Source organism: Terrapene carolina, unplaced genomic scaffold (genome assembly GCF_002925995.2).
Source record: "Terrapene carolina triunguis isolate 2854851 unplaced genomic scaffold, T_m_triunguis-2.0 Scaffold42, whole genome shotgun sequence".
NCBI lineage: Eukaryota > Metazoa > Chordata > Testudines > Emydidae > Terrapene > Terrapene triunguis.
In genome coordinates this window covers 41,094,171-41,108,337 of record NW_020664393.1, presented here as the reverse complement: position 1 = coordinate 41,108,337, position 14,167 = coordinate 41,094,171, and the positions used below count along the sequence as shown (strand labels likewise).

General features: G+C 39.7%; 1 protein-coding gene across 1 annotated transcript in view; it reads left to right on the top strand.

Annotated features, from left to right (window-relative positions):
• Positions 1-13,785, top strand: part of GFRAL (GDNF family receptor alpha like) — a 35,542-nt gene extending 21,757 nt beyond the window's left edge. Inside the window, 4 exon segments of the mRNA XM_024216482.2 lie at positions 8,055-8,136; positions 13,660-13,684; positions 13,686-13,718; positions 13,720-13,785. Coding sequence (XP_024072250.2) covers positions 8,055-8,136; positions 13,660-13,684; positions 13,686-13,718; positions 13,720-13,785 — 206 coding nt within the window.
• Positions 13,786-14,167: the final 382 nt, after the last annotated feature.

Here is a 14,167-nt window from a genome sequence, read left to right as displayed (position 1 = left end):
GTGAGTTTGGGCAATAACTTCATGATTTTCACAGAAATAGTCTTTGAAATTTCATTCATGAAACACCGTGCAGTATGGCCCAATGGATGGTGCCCTGGAATGCTATCAGGAGACCTGAGCTTTATTTCTGGTTCTGGCACTGGCATGCAGTGTATCCTTGGTTAAGTCACTACACTTTTCTATACCTCAGTTTGCCCCTCTATAAAACAGACCTCAGGGCTTGTCTTCACTACTGGGGCGATCAACGCTGCTGCAATTGATGCAGCGGGTGTAGATTTAGAGGGTTTAGTGAAGACCCGTTAAATTGATGGCAAGCGCTCTCCAGTCGACTCCGGTACTCCAGCTCCCCAAGAAGAGTAAGATAAGTCAACCGGAGAGCACAGTGAAGACACTGGGGTAAGTCGACCTAAGCTACGTCGACTCCGGCTACGTTATTCACGTAGCTGAGTAGCATAACTTAAGTCACCTTACCCCAATAGTGAAGAGAAGCCCTAATACTCAGCTACTTTGTTAAGTCTTTAAAGATTCATGGATGAAAAGAATTCTATAATAACTAGGTATTGTTGTTGTTGTCATAGGTTCCAGGAGATGAGATAGGCATAAATTAAAGGTTGTATTTTTTTAAAAATAGCTCATAGGATGGAATAGGTAGCCAAGTTACTGTGGACATTCTTGCAAATTCTTTTGGCCAGGGATCTGGTCCTATTTCGACATCTGGAAAGCACCATGCACACCTTTGATTCTGTCCAAGATATTAATCAAACATCACTTGATAAGCTTGTATTTATTTTTATGTAGACTAGTGGTAATGACAAATGACTGCTACTCTAGATTCTAAATGTGAGTTCAAACAACTATGTGGACTGAAATAAGAAAATAAGAAAATCTGTTTACAATGAAGTATGGGTCACAAATCCATGTCTGGTAGAGACTAGACACAATTGCTATATAAATCATACACACATCTTTGGAGCAGAGACAAGAACCCTGCTCCTTCTGCTGATAAAAATGGACACAGACCTTTACCATTTGATCTGCAAGAAATCTGCCCTAGCAGGTGTGAGCTGTTCCCTTCTCCTTTCTGTGGTACAGCAACGAGAGAAGGCAATCAGTAACCAACCGAAGGCCTGATCAAAAGCTGACTGAAGTCAATGGAAGTCTTGCAATTGACTTCAAGGGGCTCTGTATGAGACCTTGAATAGTAACACTTAGCTCATTCATCTCTGTTTCACTACAAACTGTAATATGGAAAGGTGATTCAGTCTAGAGAGAGGGAATCAGTGAATGTTTTCCCTATGAAGTAAGAGATGGACTTTAAAATCACAGGATGTCTTTTAAAACTTTTGTTATTAAAATACTTCCATATTGCCAGGATTTATCCTGTTTAATTCAAGGAATACTTTTCTTTTAACCTAATCCCCATAAGTAAGTGAGAAATTAAGTGAGAACGTACCTCAGCTGCTTCCCAATAACATATCTAGTCAATAAATCTGGTGGCAATCAGATAAACAGCTTTGTTATAGGACTTTATAAATAAGGCTGGGACCACTCCTGCCCATAGAATCCCACAGTTTGGCAGCTTTTGCCTTTCCCCATCTATCCATCGGGATGACTGGAACTCCTGCAGACTGCTTGACACTGCTTCAGTTTTCACCCTCCAGTGATGATGTTGGTTCTAATGCTATCTGAGCAGCAAATACCCTATGCACATAAAATATGAGAGGGAGATCAGGGAAGGACCCAGGAAGAGGAAGAATCTCATCTGAGGCTGTCTACCCTGCACTTTCGTTGGTAAAACCCTCATTGGGCGTGGTTTTATTTTGTCAGTGGGAGAGCTCTCTCCTGCCGACAAAGAGCAGCTACACTGCTTAACTTATGGCACAGCTGTGCCGCTGTAAGGTGCGCAGTGTAGACACAGCCTGAGTTAGGTTGAATAAATTTGAAAGCTACTCTTGGACTGTCTGGGCACAGTTGCCAATGGTTCTGGTTATGTTGGGACTGCCCTGGGATATTAACTACTGACCTAGCGTCTACAGTCCCAACTGACTGCACTTCAAAATCAATATATTCTGGCTTCCTTCGAGCCAGAATAGGAAAGAGTTGGGTGGCCTGAGTTGTTCTCCCCTGCCACAGCAAAACTCTGCTGAGATCTCTGAAAACTGAGTGAGAATAACGGAAAATGCAGTGGGAGTGCCTGGGCAGGCAATAGTCAAGTGCCGAAACCCTTATTGTTGACCAAAGATACATCTATACGGGAAAAAAAATCCAAAAAACAACCATGGCAGTGAGTCTCAGAGTATGGCTACACTGCAGCAGAAGTCAGGTCAATTGACTTGGGCTCACAGGGCTGAGGCTGCGGGGCTAAAAATTGCAGTGTAGATGCTCAAGCTTGGACTGGAGCCTGGGCTCTGAGACCCATCCCCTTGCTAGATTCCAGAGCCCTGGCTTCAGCCTGAGCCTGAATGTCTATGTAACCCACACACCTCCTGGGTGTGGTGTTCTGTCCCATCAAGTGGCACGGAGACCACTTAGAGAGAGATTAATGAGTCTGCTCTATGGCCTTAACTAATAGCCATATGGATTTTAGCTCATGCAGTGGAGGCTCATGCACTAAATTCCAAAAGTCCCAGGTTCAATTCCGCGCACCGACGACCCAGGGTCTGTCAGCATTACATATACACTACAATTTTTAGTCCCGCAGCCTGGGCCCTGTGAGCCTGAATCAGCTGACCCAGACCAGGTGAGGCCATGCCACGGGTCTTTTATTGCAGTGTAACGATACCCTCAGACCCTGGGTCAACTGACTCGAGCTCACGCTAACGGGATAAAAATAAGTGTGTAGGTGGTTGGGCTCAGCCTGGAGCCTGGGCTCTGAGACCCTCCCGTCTTGCTGGGTTTCAGAGCCCGGACTCTAGCCTAACCCAGGCACAACTACGCTGCTATTTCTAGCCCTGCAGTGCAAGCCCAAGTCAATCGAGCCAGACTCTATGGCAGGGATCGGCAACCTTTGGCCCGCGGCCTGCCAGGGTAAGCACCCTGGAGGGCCGGGTCAGTTTGTTTACCTGCCGCGTCCGCAGGTTCGGCTGATTGCGGCTCCCACTGGCCGCGGTTCGCCACTCCAGGCCAATGGGGGCTGCGGGAAGCAGCGCGGGCTGAGGGATGTACTGGCCACTGCTTCCCGCAGCCCCCATTGGCCTGGAGCAGAGAACCGCTGCCAGTGGGAGCCACGATCGGCCGAACCTGCGGATGTGGCAGGTAAACAAATCGGCCCGGCCCGCCAGGGTGCTTACCCTGGCGAGCTGCGTGCCAAAGGTTGCCGATCCCTGCTCTATGGGCATGTCTACATTAGACTCACTGCTTTGAGCGGGGGGGTGGGGAGGTTGCTGTGTAGATGTTGTTTTCACTCACTTCCCCAAGAGCTTAGTTCAACTCCAGTCTAGTCACTCAGGTTCCTTTATTTGGCATACAGCAAAGCCACACTTTGTTGATCACACTCAAATGTAGGGGGTGGGTATAGGGCATACCACACATACATAGTTACACAGCAAACTTCTTCCTTCATATACATTTTCACATTACATTGCATCACATGTTTTAGGATTGGCTTGGTTACTCTGCAGGAATTTCTGTATTACGTGTTCTGTCCCTACACTGCCCATGCAGGACTTACTCTATATGTCATCTTACATTCCTGGCTTATCTTATCTGTTGTGATCTTGTCCATTGTAAATGGTTCCTTGGGTGTTCCCCCTTATCTCAGCTAGTACAGACATTCTGCTTCCCGCCTGTTGATCCATTTACCTCCCTAATCCTGTCTCCCAAAAAATGAGCCTAACCCATATCCAATAATAGATGTCAAACAAGGCCTACATTCCACTGCTTTTGTTTTACTTTTTTATATTAGCATTTGTTTCATTTGCATTATATTTCTGTTTTTCTGGGCTTCCTTTTTTAAGTTTTCTATCCAGCAACACATTCCCAAGACCACAGTAATCATTTGAACCACCATTAATAATAGGCTTAAAGTATGAACCGGGGATGCAAGCTCACCTCCTTTGCTACAGCACAGCAGGGTGTAATCCTACATTATAAGCTTCCTCTACCATTAATGCATCCTTTGGTAATTTTTAACTTTAGTTTTATTTTAATTAAATAAAAAAACTAGTAAAAAATATACAAATCTTTCCATTTATAACCACAGGAAATTTAGGTGTGAAACAGAACATAATCCAATTAAATAACACTCCCTGGGTCCATATTAGAAGTGGTGCTCATCAGCCACCACACAATACTTATCACCAGCATGGACAGTTTTTAATTTACCAGCATTTCAACCATACTGTGCAATTTGGAGACTGTTCCCCTACAGTGACTCCACAAGTGGGCAACTATGTTTGAGACATTACACCTGCACACATAAGTATCCCATCAGGTGCAAACAGTAGTACAAGTCTGGGGCTTTCCAGACCCTGCATTGTCTAGCAACAGTATTTAAGGATGATAAAGAAAATTTTTTCACGCCGTATGAGTTGCAGTAATTTCACATTTAACTTCATGGTACTGGAACCTTGTTAATTTTCTTACCTGTCTTGTACTGAATTTTTAACTTTTCTGTGGTGATAAAAGAGGGCAAGTTTTCTTGCTCCATATATACTACGCATGTTGTTATTATTAAAACATATTGACTTAATCCCATACTTCCTTAAAAGCAATTACAACATTATGTATATTATATACAGTTAACAAAACTTCAAAATGAGTCTCTACCCCATTATCATGGTACATACTGGGTGAAATCATTGCCCCACTGAAGTCAGTGGGAGTTTTTCTATTGATCTCAATGGAGCCAGGAATTCACCCATTGTATCTGAATTTAAAACATTCCCCCAAAAAAACAATTTATAAAAGGTTGTTACCGTCATCAGCAGACACATTTTGTTGAAATACAGTTCACTGGCATGGCTGATACATTAACCTATGCAAATTGTCCTCCACAGTTTTGTAGATCCAGATCATTTAAGAGATTAGTGATTACTGTTTAATCTGAAAAAATATTCATGTGTGAAGATAAAATTTTACTTTGCTCGATCCAGAGCTTTGGGTGCAAAGGATGTTTTGTAAAGAGGGGAAGTTAAGAATGCAGAAATTTGATCTATTTCTTTGGGAAACAATAAAAACTGTGCTAGGCATATTAATATTATTTTGCTATTAGTATACAGAGATATCAGCTGTTTCCTAATATGTAGCTCTGCAGTAGTGAGTGTCCTGATAAACAAGCAATTGACATGGTTTATAAGTAGAGTAGATGTTGTGGGAACTGAGATTAGTTCAGCTTCACTGACTTTAATTTGTAAATTATAAAACTGTAAACTTCATTCTTTATAAATGGGGGGGGGGGATGACCCTGAGACAACTTGTTGTGAGGAACCCTCATAAACACTAATCCATCCAATGAATAGTCAAGATCATCCTCTCATGTACACAAATATAAGCAGCTTTACACACACTAATAATACCATTGAGGATTGGTTCCATGCACTGGAAAAACTCATTTCCTCTTTCTGCAGTCAGATGTCTTCTTACATCTATACAACTAACTCTTCCTATACTTCCTATATAGTCTACATACTGCCACTATGCTCTCCCACACTACAAACAGGAAGTGTGCAAGGGGATGGCTAGTGAAGGTCTGTAGCCCACATGCCGGAAGTGCCCTGAGAATTACCACACAACCACAGTAAGCGAGCTACAGACCAGATTCTCTGCCACTCCACCAGCCTATTGTGGTTAGAGATCCCAACATTTCACAGGGCAGCAGACACATGTCATTCACAACCCTGCCTCCTGTAATGACTCAGGAAACGGTCAATCTATGTAAAGCGGTGCAAATAATGGATATTTTTGGTTTGCTGGCTGTGCTGAAAAGTCTAAAAAGAATCATATGAGGTCAAACAAAACTGTTTTGACTCAGAAAATCGCAGTGTTTCCTTTCAAAAATGTTGAAATGAAACAGTCAGATTTTTCAGAATCTTTTTCAGCTGAAACAATTCAGCAAATTTGACATGAATTCTGCATTTTTTGGCCAAAAAGGGTCACTCAGCGCTAGGTCTATGTAGGTACTTACATTACTCCAAACACTGTAATAGCTGAGATCAGAACAGCTGACGTTTTACCCTCCCCATCCACCATTCAACTATGAACGAGTAAATGCAATCTATTCCATTCACTTTCCACATACAGAATAGAAATCCCTGTACTTACTTCACTCATCCTCCCAGTATGGCTGGCAACACCAACCTACAGACACAAACCAGATTTACAACTTTATCCCAGCTATACTACACATACAAGGTTGAAGATACCAGTGTATAATATAATATATGGAGATATACCTATTTAATAGAACTGGAAGGGACCTTGAAAAGTCATTGAGTCCAGCCCCCGGCCTTCACTAGCAGGACCAAGTACTGATTTTGCCCCAGATCCCTAAGTGGCGATGGAACGATGGAACTCACAATACTGGGTTTAGCAGGCCAATGCTCAAACCACTGAGCTATCTCTCCCCCTCCCACAATATTTATTGAAACGGAGACTATTATTTCTTCATGGAGTAGGGGCTGGAACCAGCACATATGCATAATCTATGACATTTTCATTTGCTGTTCATGATGTGAAAAGTTCCATAACTTGTTTTAATTCCAATGATATACCTGTCTGCCCATTAGCAGACAGTGAGTGGGGACATCGCATGAGAGCTCTGTGTGGAAACTTAACCACATATTTCTTTAATCTCAATTTGTTTCCCCTCTTATTGTGCTTTTTTGTTTGTTAATTGCACATATATTTCGAATCTGACTTCTCTGTAAAGTATATTTATGGGGGAGGGTATCTGTGTATATATAATAGATATATTCTTTCAAAAGAATGTCTATCCCAGGCTCTGGGCACCCTTGACGACTTTTTTTAAAAGCCGCAATTAACCCAGTATAACACCCAAGCCACAGCAAACATATAGAAAGAAGTTTAAGCTCTTCAACCACCCCTCTGCCCCACTGAAGAGTACCCTGCCACTACCCAGACTCCCAAATCCCCCATTTCTTGGAAACCAAGGAGAACAGCTAGGCCTTGCAGTATGACCTCAAGGTTAACAACTATGCCGTTTTGCCACTAGAGCTAACTGAACATTTTTAACCAAATCTTTTTGTCCAAATTTTTTTGTACCAGAATTGAACTATTTCATGAAAACGGTTCAGTTATGAGTAATTTTTGGATTTCTTTGACAAAAAAAATGCATTTTTTTGTTTTGAATTTTTTCATTCAAAAAATCAAAAATGTCTATGAAAGCAGAAAGCAAATAAGAAAAACCCAAAATGGATTATTTTCTCAAATCTCATTATTTTTGAGCAATCTTATGATTTGGGAGGTGGTCTGATGTGTTCTCTTTGAATGCTTGGGTTTAGCAATATTGAATGTAGGCTTTTACAGACCCAGGCCCTGATCCAAGCAAATCTCTTATGCACATATTTAATTTTCAGCACATAAGGAGTCACATTAAATACATGCTTATGGGATTTGTTGGATAGAGGCTCATGGGAAGGAGAGAATGCCAAAGGCACGGGGCCTGAACAGAGAATACCCTGCCAGCCGCCCATGAATTCTTTATACCAATGAGGCTCCTGCTCTGGTGCCCCTCCAACTGTGGTAATATGCCATGGTGCGTTGGGGGGTGTCTATTAGATAGGTAGGTCCCAGGCCATTTGTGTTTTTTAGGTTAAAACCAACATCTTAACAACAACCTGGAATCAAACAGATAGCCAGGTGTAATGTGCTCATGGAAAAACACCACTTACCTAGCAGGATGTCAAATGCTGCACCACCATAAACTTCCATGTGGGATAGAGTGTAGCCCTATATATATGAAATGCTGTTGGAGTGGATATTTGCCAACTGACTGCAGGGTGGATGTGAAAGCTTTTGCAACAGCAGGAGAGGGAAGAATCCTTACTACTAAAACAATACAGTTCTTGTGTAATTTTCTATTTTTTTATTCGTAGGTGAAATAATCTATATTATTGCGTATACCTCTTGCATAGTACTCATCTTGGGAATAGTCCTGGTGGCTCTTCTAAAGACCAGGTAATTTGACAAAGTTACAAATCTTTGGTATTAGGAAATTGGCATTCATGAGAGTTATTTTCCTCACATTTTGACTCTACCTTTGTAGGTGTGTTTAAAATGCAGTACAGTGATAGAATGAATTAGTCCTTCCGGTACCCACCTGGTCCACCCTGTCAGACGTAGGAGACTCAGCATGGAAAGCTGTTTTATGCACATCAATAATGCACTGTGCTTAGCAAAAGGGACTCCATTTTCCAGCTTCCCTTTCCATCTCAAGTGAGGGTGAAACCTGTGTGCAAAATGTTGGGGGAGAGCAGGAATACTTCCCTATTCTTCTGGCAAACAGGGGATGAACAGGTTGAATACTCACCTTGGGATAAGTTCACAAACCCATGAGTGGAGTTTTTTATCAGTGCAGGTCCCATTATTGTTAATGGGGGTTCTGTGGCAAATTGTCAGAGTGAAGGATGTACCACATTGTATCTTACAATGTGGCAACAAAACAAAAAATACACATTAACTTTGTCAAGTGCACAAATGTTTATTGTTTAAATACACAAGTTAAATACGATGCATTTTATTGGGCCAGATTAAATGGCCAGATTTCAAGACACACAATGTCAAAGGATGGGGAACAGAATTAAGGTGGCAAGAGATATAGTGGTAGGGTGTTGCATGAAATTTCATTATTAAATTCTGAGACAGAGATCAAAGAGGAATTTTGTAGAAAGCTGCAAAAGACAAGTCAAGGATATGTGGAATACAGTTTATTTATTTTCATATCTCTGGTTTGCAGTGACTGGAGACTGTCCATCAGAGTATAAATAAAATGGGATTAAACACAGGTACAAACAATATAAAAGAAAGTACATTAATTACTGTGAAGGGAATGATTTTATCCCACAATGCTCATTGCAAATATAAGGGTTGAAATCCTGGTTCCATTGAACTCGAGTGGGAGTTTTGTGAATGACTTCAAAGGAACCAAGATTCCACCCAAAAGCCGTATAACTGCACTATTAAATAAACGTTCACTCTCTGCTTTCAGAGCCTGCAGAGCAACATATCCATCAAGAAATCCCTCACCAGTTCATTCATCTGAGATTCTTATGGTCCATTAACAGTCATAGATAATCAACATTGTGGCAAACTCTCTTTAAGGCTATTCTTGGTAGCCAGCCTGTTGTGGATATGTCATAATAAAATGTATGTTGTAAAGTCTAGTTTGTGATGGGATTTTGTGGTTGAGAGTATGAGTTTTATATTTACTTACAGGTACAAAATCTTTCCCTAATGGAAAAAATGTAAAACTGCACTCACTCACTCCCCTGTGCATGCTCATTGATTTATACGGTATATGTCTATTTGTCATAGTTCTGGACTGTCAGTATATGATTGTAAAATATTCTTCTTCTTCGTATGGCTGGTGGAAAGGTAGAACAGCAACTATAATTTTAGATTCAGATGGTTAATCCAGATAAGTGCGTCTAGAGTAGCAGAGTGTATAGTTGTGATGCCTCCTTTGTATTTGTGACTCAGGCATTGAGTTATTATATGCTACATGGTCTGTTGTGGGTGACCACAGTTGCACACTGGAGAATCTTTAATGTTTAATTTTCCATTTGAGCATCTGCCATGGTTTGTGGTAAAAAATATTATATCAGCATGAATCTGGGCTAGCTCCATGGCTGAGAGTGGCAAAAAGAAGGTTAAGGGGTTACTTGATTGCAGTCTAAAAGTACCTAAATGTTGAACAAATATTTACCAATGAGCTATTCAATCTAGCACAGAAACATGTAACATGACCCAATGGTTGGGCATTGAAGTGAGGCAAATTCACACTAGAAATAAGATGTACATTTTTAACAGTGATAGTAATTAACCATTAGAACAATTTACCAAGGGTGGGTTCTCCAACACTGACCATTTTAAATCAAGATTGGATTTTTTTCTAAAAGATCTGCTCCAGGAATTATGTAGGAGATGTTCTTATGGTCTGTTTTATACAGGACATTGGACTAGATGATCACAATGGTACCTTCTGACCTTGGAATCTATGAATGTTACTGGTACTATTTTTTGTATCCCCACACCTAGACAACCTTAGCATTATGAGTGCAAATGTCCAGCCCTTGAGAAAGAAATTAATCACAAATACACATTAGAAATGTCTAAACTTTTTAAATTAGTTATTCTGTACATAATAATATCAAGATTGTAAGGTCTACTCCACTCATAGGAGTAGAACCTGGAAATCTTCGTTATCAGGTACTCCTGTTTCTGGCACACCTGGGAAACAAGATATCACACCTTAAACCGTTCACTGACTGCAGACTGAATAGTGGCATAGGCCTCGGGCCAAGATAATTTGTTTAATAACTGGTGGTAATTTTATTTTTAAATGGCAGTTCCTTGACATTGCTAACGTAAATTGAACTAGTTTTTGCAAAGATGGATTAGTAAGCAGAGTGTAGATGAGGTGTTCGAAGTTGCATGATAAATACAGTTTATCACATCTCTACAACTTATCACACAGATAAATAGAGCTGAACAGTAATTTTATGTTGAAATGTTTTTTTGAATGTGGTTTCCACAAAATCAAATTTTTCTGGAGTTCCTGTGTTTCTATGACACTGCCACCACATATGTCTATGTGGCAGTGATATCCATGTGGTAAATTAATTGTATTTATCATGCATTTTGACTTTCTCTGCTTCCCACTACAACAATATACAGTGACAAGTTTAACATCTGGATTGAAATACTGGCCCCATTGAATTCAATGCAAGTGTTGTCATTAACTACACTGAGGCCAGGATTTTATCCCCGATATCTTGCAACCCATCAGGGCTAGGAATGGGAGCTTTCTACCATTATTAGAAAGCCAGGAATCCTTCCTTTCAAACACACTTTTGTTTCTGGCTTTAGTGGATTGTAAAATGACTGGCCAAAAGACTGCAAAATTATTATGTATGCAAAACCTATGTTAGGTAACTGTAGAAGTTTCACTAATTATTAGCCATCCTTTTTTTCTCTCTTTGAGGCCTGTATAGTTAGAATAATTTCCTTCCTATTTTATTAGTTTGAATTAAATACAATCATATTATTAAATCAACACTAGTACAGATACACAAACAGAAACACAAATTGATAGGAAAGGTAGTTAATTTGCTAATTAAAAGACAGTTCTAGATCAATCTATCAATTACCAGCATTTACGAAGTGGGCATTACATATTAGAATATCACTGTTGCCTTAAAATTATGGTGTAAAAAGACCAAGCTCAGAACTATGCTACCACTAGTATTAGCATATTTAATATTTCCATACTTTAGAAAAGAAATGATGCATTAATGGAGTCACATATGGAAAGACACATATCTCAGTTTTGTTTCCAATCTGACTGTCTGCCTCCCATCCACTAGTTATACAGGACATTGGACTTCAGGACATGCTGAAGAGCATGTATGCAAAAACTTGCAGGGCTACATTTAAATTCAGATTGTAAAAATCTCTTTTTATTCAAACAAAAGAACCATGTAAATATTTCTGCTAAGCTTTAGGTTTGTAATTTTTTTAAAATTTAAAACCACCTAATTTTAGGGCCTTAAGCAACCTGAATATGTTCCTTTATCTGCCTTCCCCCCCCCCCCCCCCAATTTATTTAGAATGGATACCAAAAGTTTAGTGGATATCGTGTTACTTTGATAACTTGACTGGCTATGTTAACTAGTGCTGTCACAAATGCTTAATGGTAGACTACAGTATCTTCATGAGATGTGTATGAAATTTCTGTATCATGCTGCTTTTGGCTTTGTATTTTAGCCTGATGCTTTGTTAGGGTAATTGTACCTTTTCTGGTTGTAAACTTCTGAAGAGTAGGATAAATTATTAAATAAACAAATGTCTGCTGTATACACAGGTATTCAAGTAGCTTAATCATCATTTCAATCCATTCTCTAGCGCAAAATAGTCCTTTGGGGTCAGCTTGTGATTGCTGTTCGATTGTGAGTAGGGGATAGGCTGGTCACGATTACAGTGAATACAATGCTCCAAGGGCATGGTAACAATAATCATATCGTTTTTATCGTGTGCCCCCTACTTTGGTCATCAGATCCCTGATATTCAGCACTTAAAGCATGAGCCTATAAAAACAGAGTGAAAGTTGTAACTTCATTAGTAGACTTTTATCCTGGCATGTAGACCATTGCATGTGCAGCTGTAGAGTAGCTTAAATCTGAAAACTGTCACCGGGCAGTTTAAACTCAGAATCAAGTTTTCCTAAAGTGAAAATGTGGTTGCAGAGCCACACCAAGCAAATACTACTTTCAGGGACTGATTGATTTTTACTTCATAATTCTGATAGATGTTCAGACAGCACAATGGTGAGCTTGGTATAAAACCTAGGCAGACATAGCCTGCAAATATCTCGGTTAGATCCCTTTAAACATTCCTGCTTTTCAGGCCATATTGCATGTTTTCCATATTGGACGTATTTGTTGCTTTTCTCCAGGCCTTTTCAAAATTTGCATTTCAGATACAATTTTTGTTCCTTCTGGGTTGTACATTTTTACCAGTTCTACAAGTACTTATATGGATAGAAAACATCCCTCAGCCAAGAAAGTTTTTCAAACAAATAGAAGCATTTTAAGTTTGACTTCCAGACACAATACTCTAAATATGGGTATATTGTTGTATGCAATCTTATTACAATATCCTTTGTATTGCTTTGGATCCTTTTTTCGAATATTACCAGGCATTGTATGGTTTTTTAACTTGTCCAACAATGACTCAAATATTTTCCCTGAAAATTCAAGTCTATTAAGGCATTCAAATATCACAGTGATGGTTGACCTTATAAAACCCTAGATCAGTGATACTCAGACTGTAGCTCTCAAGCCATAAGTGGCTTTTTAACATCTCTTTGCAGCACATGATATTAAAATACAGTGATTTAATTATTAACCAATCTAAGTTTATATATATAAACTAAATATTTGCCCTGTCATTCACACTACTGTGGCTCTTTTGGGTAATGTTGATCACTACTTTGACTCCTGAACCACTGGGGTCTGAGTATCACTGCCCTAGATTAATAAATATATTAAATTGGTCATAGCCCACTATTAATTTCTCTCCACTGTGAGGACTAGCCATTCACTATGACTTTTTATTTCCTATTATGTAGCATGTTTTTACTCAATAAGACTTTTTTCCTTTTATCTGTCATAGTCCCCATTTAAAGAATATTATCAAAAGTGTTTTGAAAATTAGCATTACATTATGTCTATTGGGTCACCTATGTTAACATTTTGTTGTAGTAACACTTTCAAAGAACAGGTGAGAGAAGCATGATTTTCCATTAGAGAAGTGAAGGGAGATCGTTGGTGTAAGCTGTCACAGCTTTGTTGAATTAAATGGAATGATGACAATTTACACCAACTGGGGATCCAGGCCACCATATTTGTTTGGCCATGGCAGAGCTTATTTATCCACGTAGTCTACTATTCTCTCCTTAATTAGACGCTCATTAGTTTCCAGGACTCTAGGGCCTCCTCTGTCTTTCACTGAAGTCAGTGGAAACCTTCCTGTTGAATGCAAAGGTGGCAAGATACAGTCTGCTTTTATAGTCCTGTGATCTCTTTTAGTTGCCTTCTAAAGATATAGACCATTTTAGAGATTTTCCAGTCTTCAAGGCTGGGGGCCCTACATACCACTTAGGCCCATCTGATATGAAAAATTTATCCTTTCTATCATGGGTTTTACATGTTCTACAGGGCCCTGTTCAAGCCCTATGGACTGAGGTGCATTTCACTACATTGTATAATTCTTGTCCTTTGTTTTCTTTAGAATTATTTCCTGTGCTTTTCATATATTATTTTCCTAAGAACCCCTTAGGTGAAAACCATCTGGCCCTGATGATTTCCTGAAAATGGGTTCCTTGCTAACTTGCTTCTTGGAGATTTTAATGATTCCTATGACAGGTGCCATTAAAATGTACACTTTTCTATTGTCTTCTACAATAAAGACGTATGCAAAACATAAATAA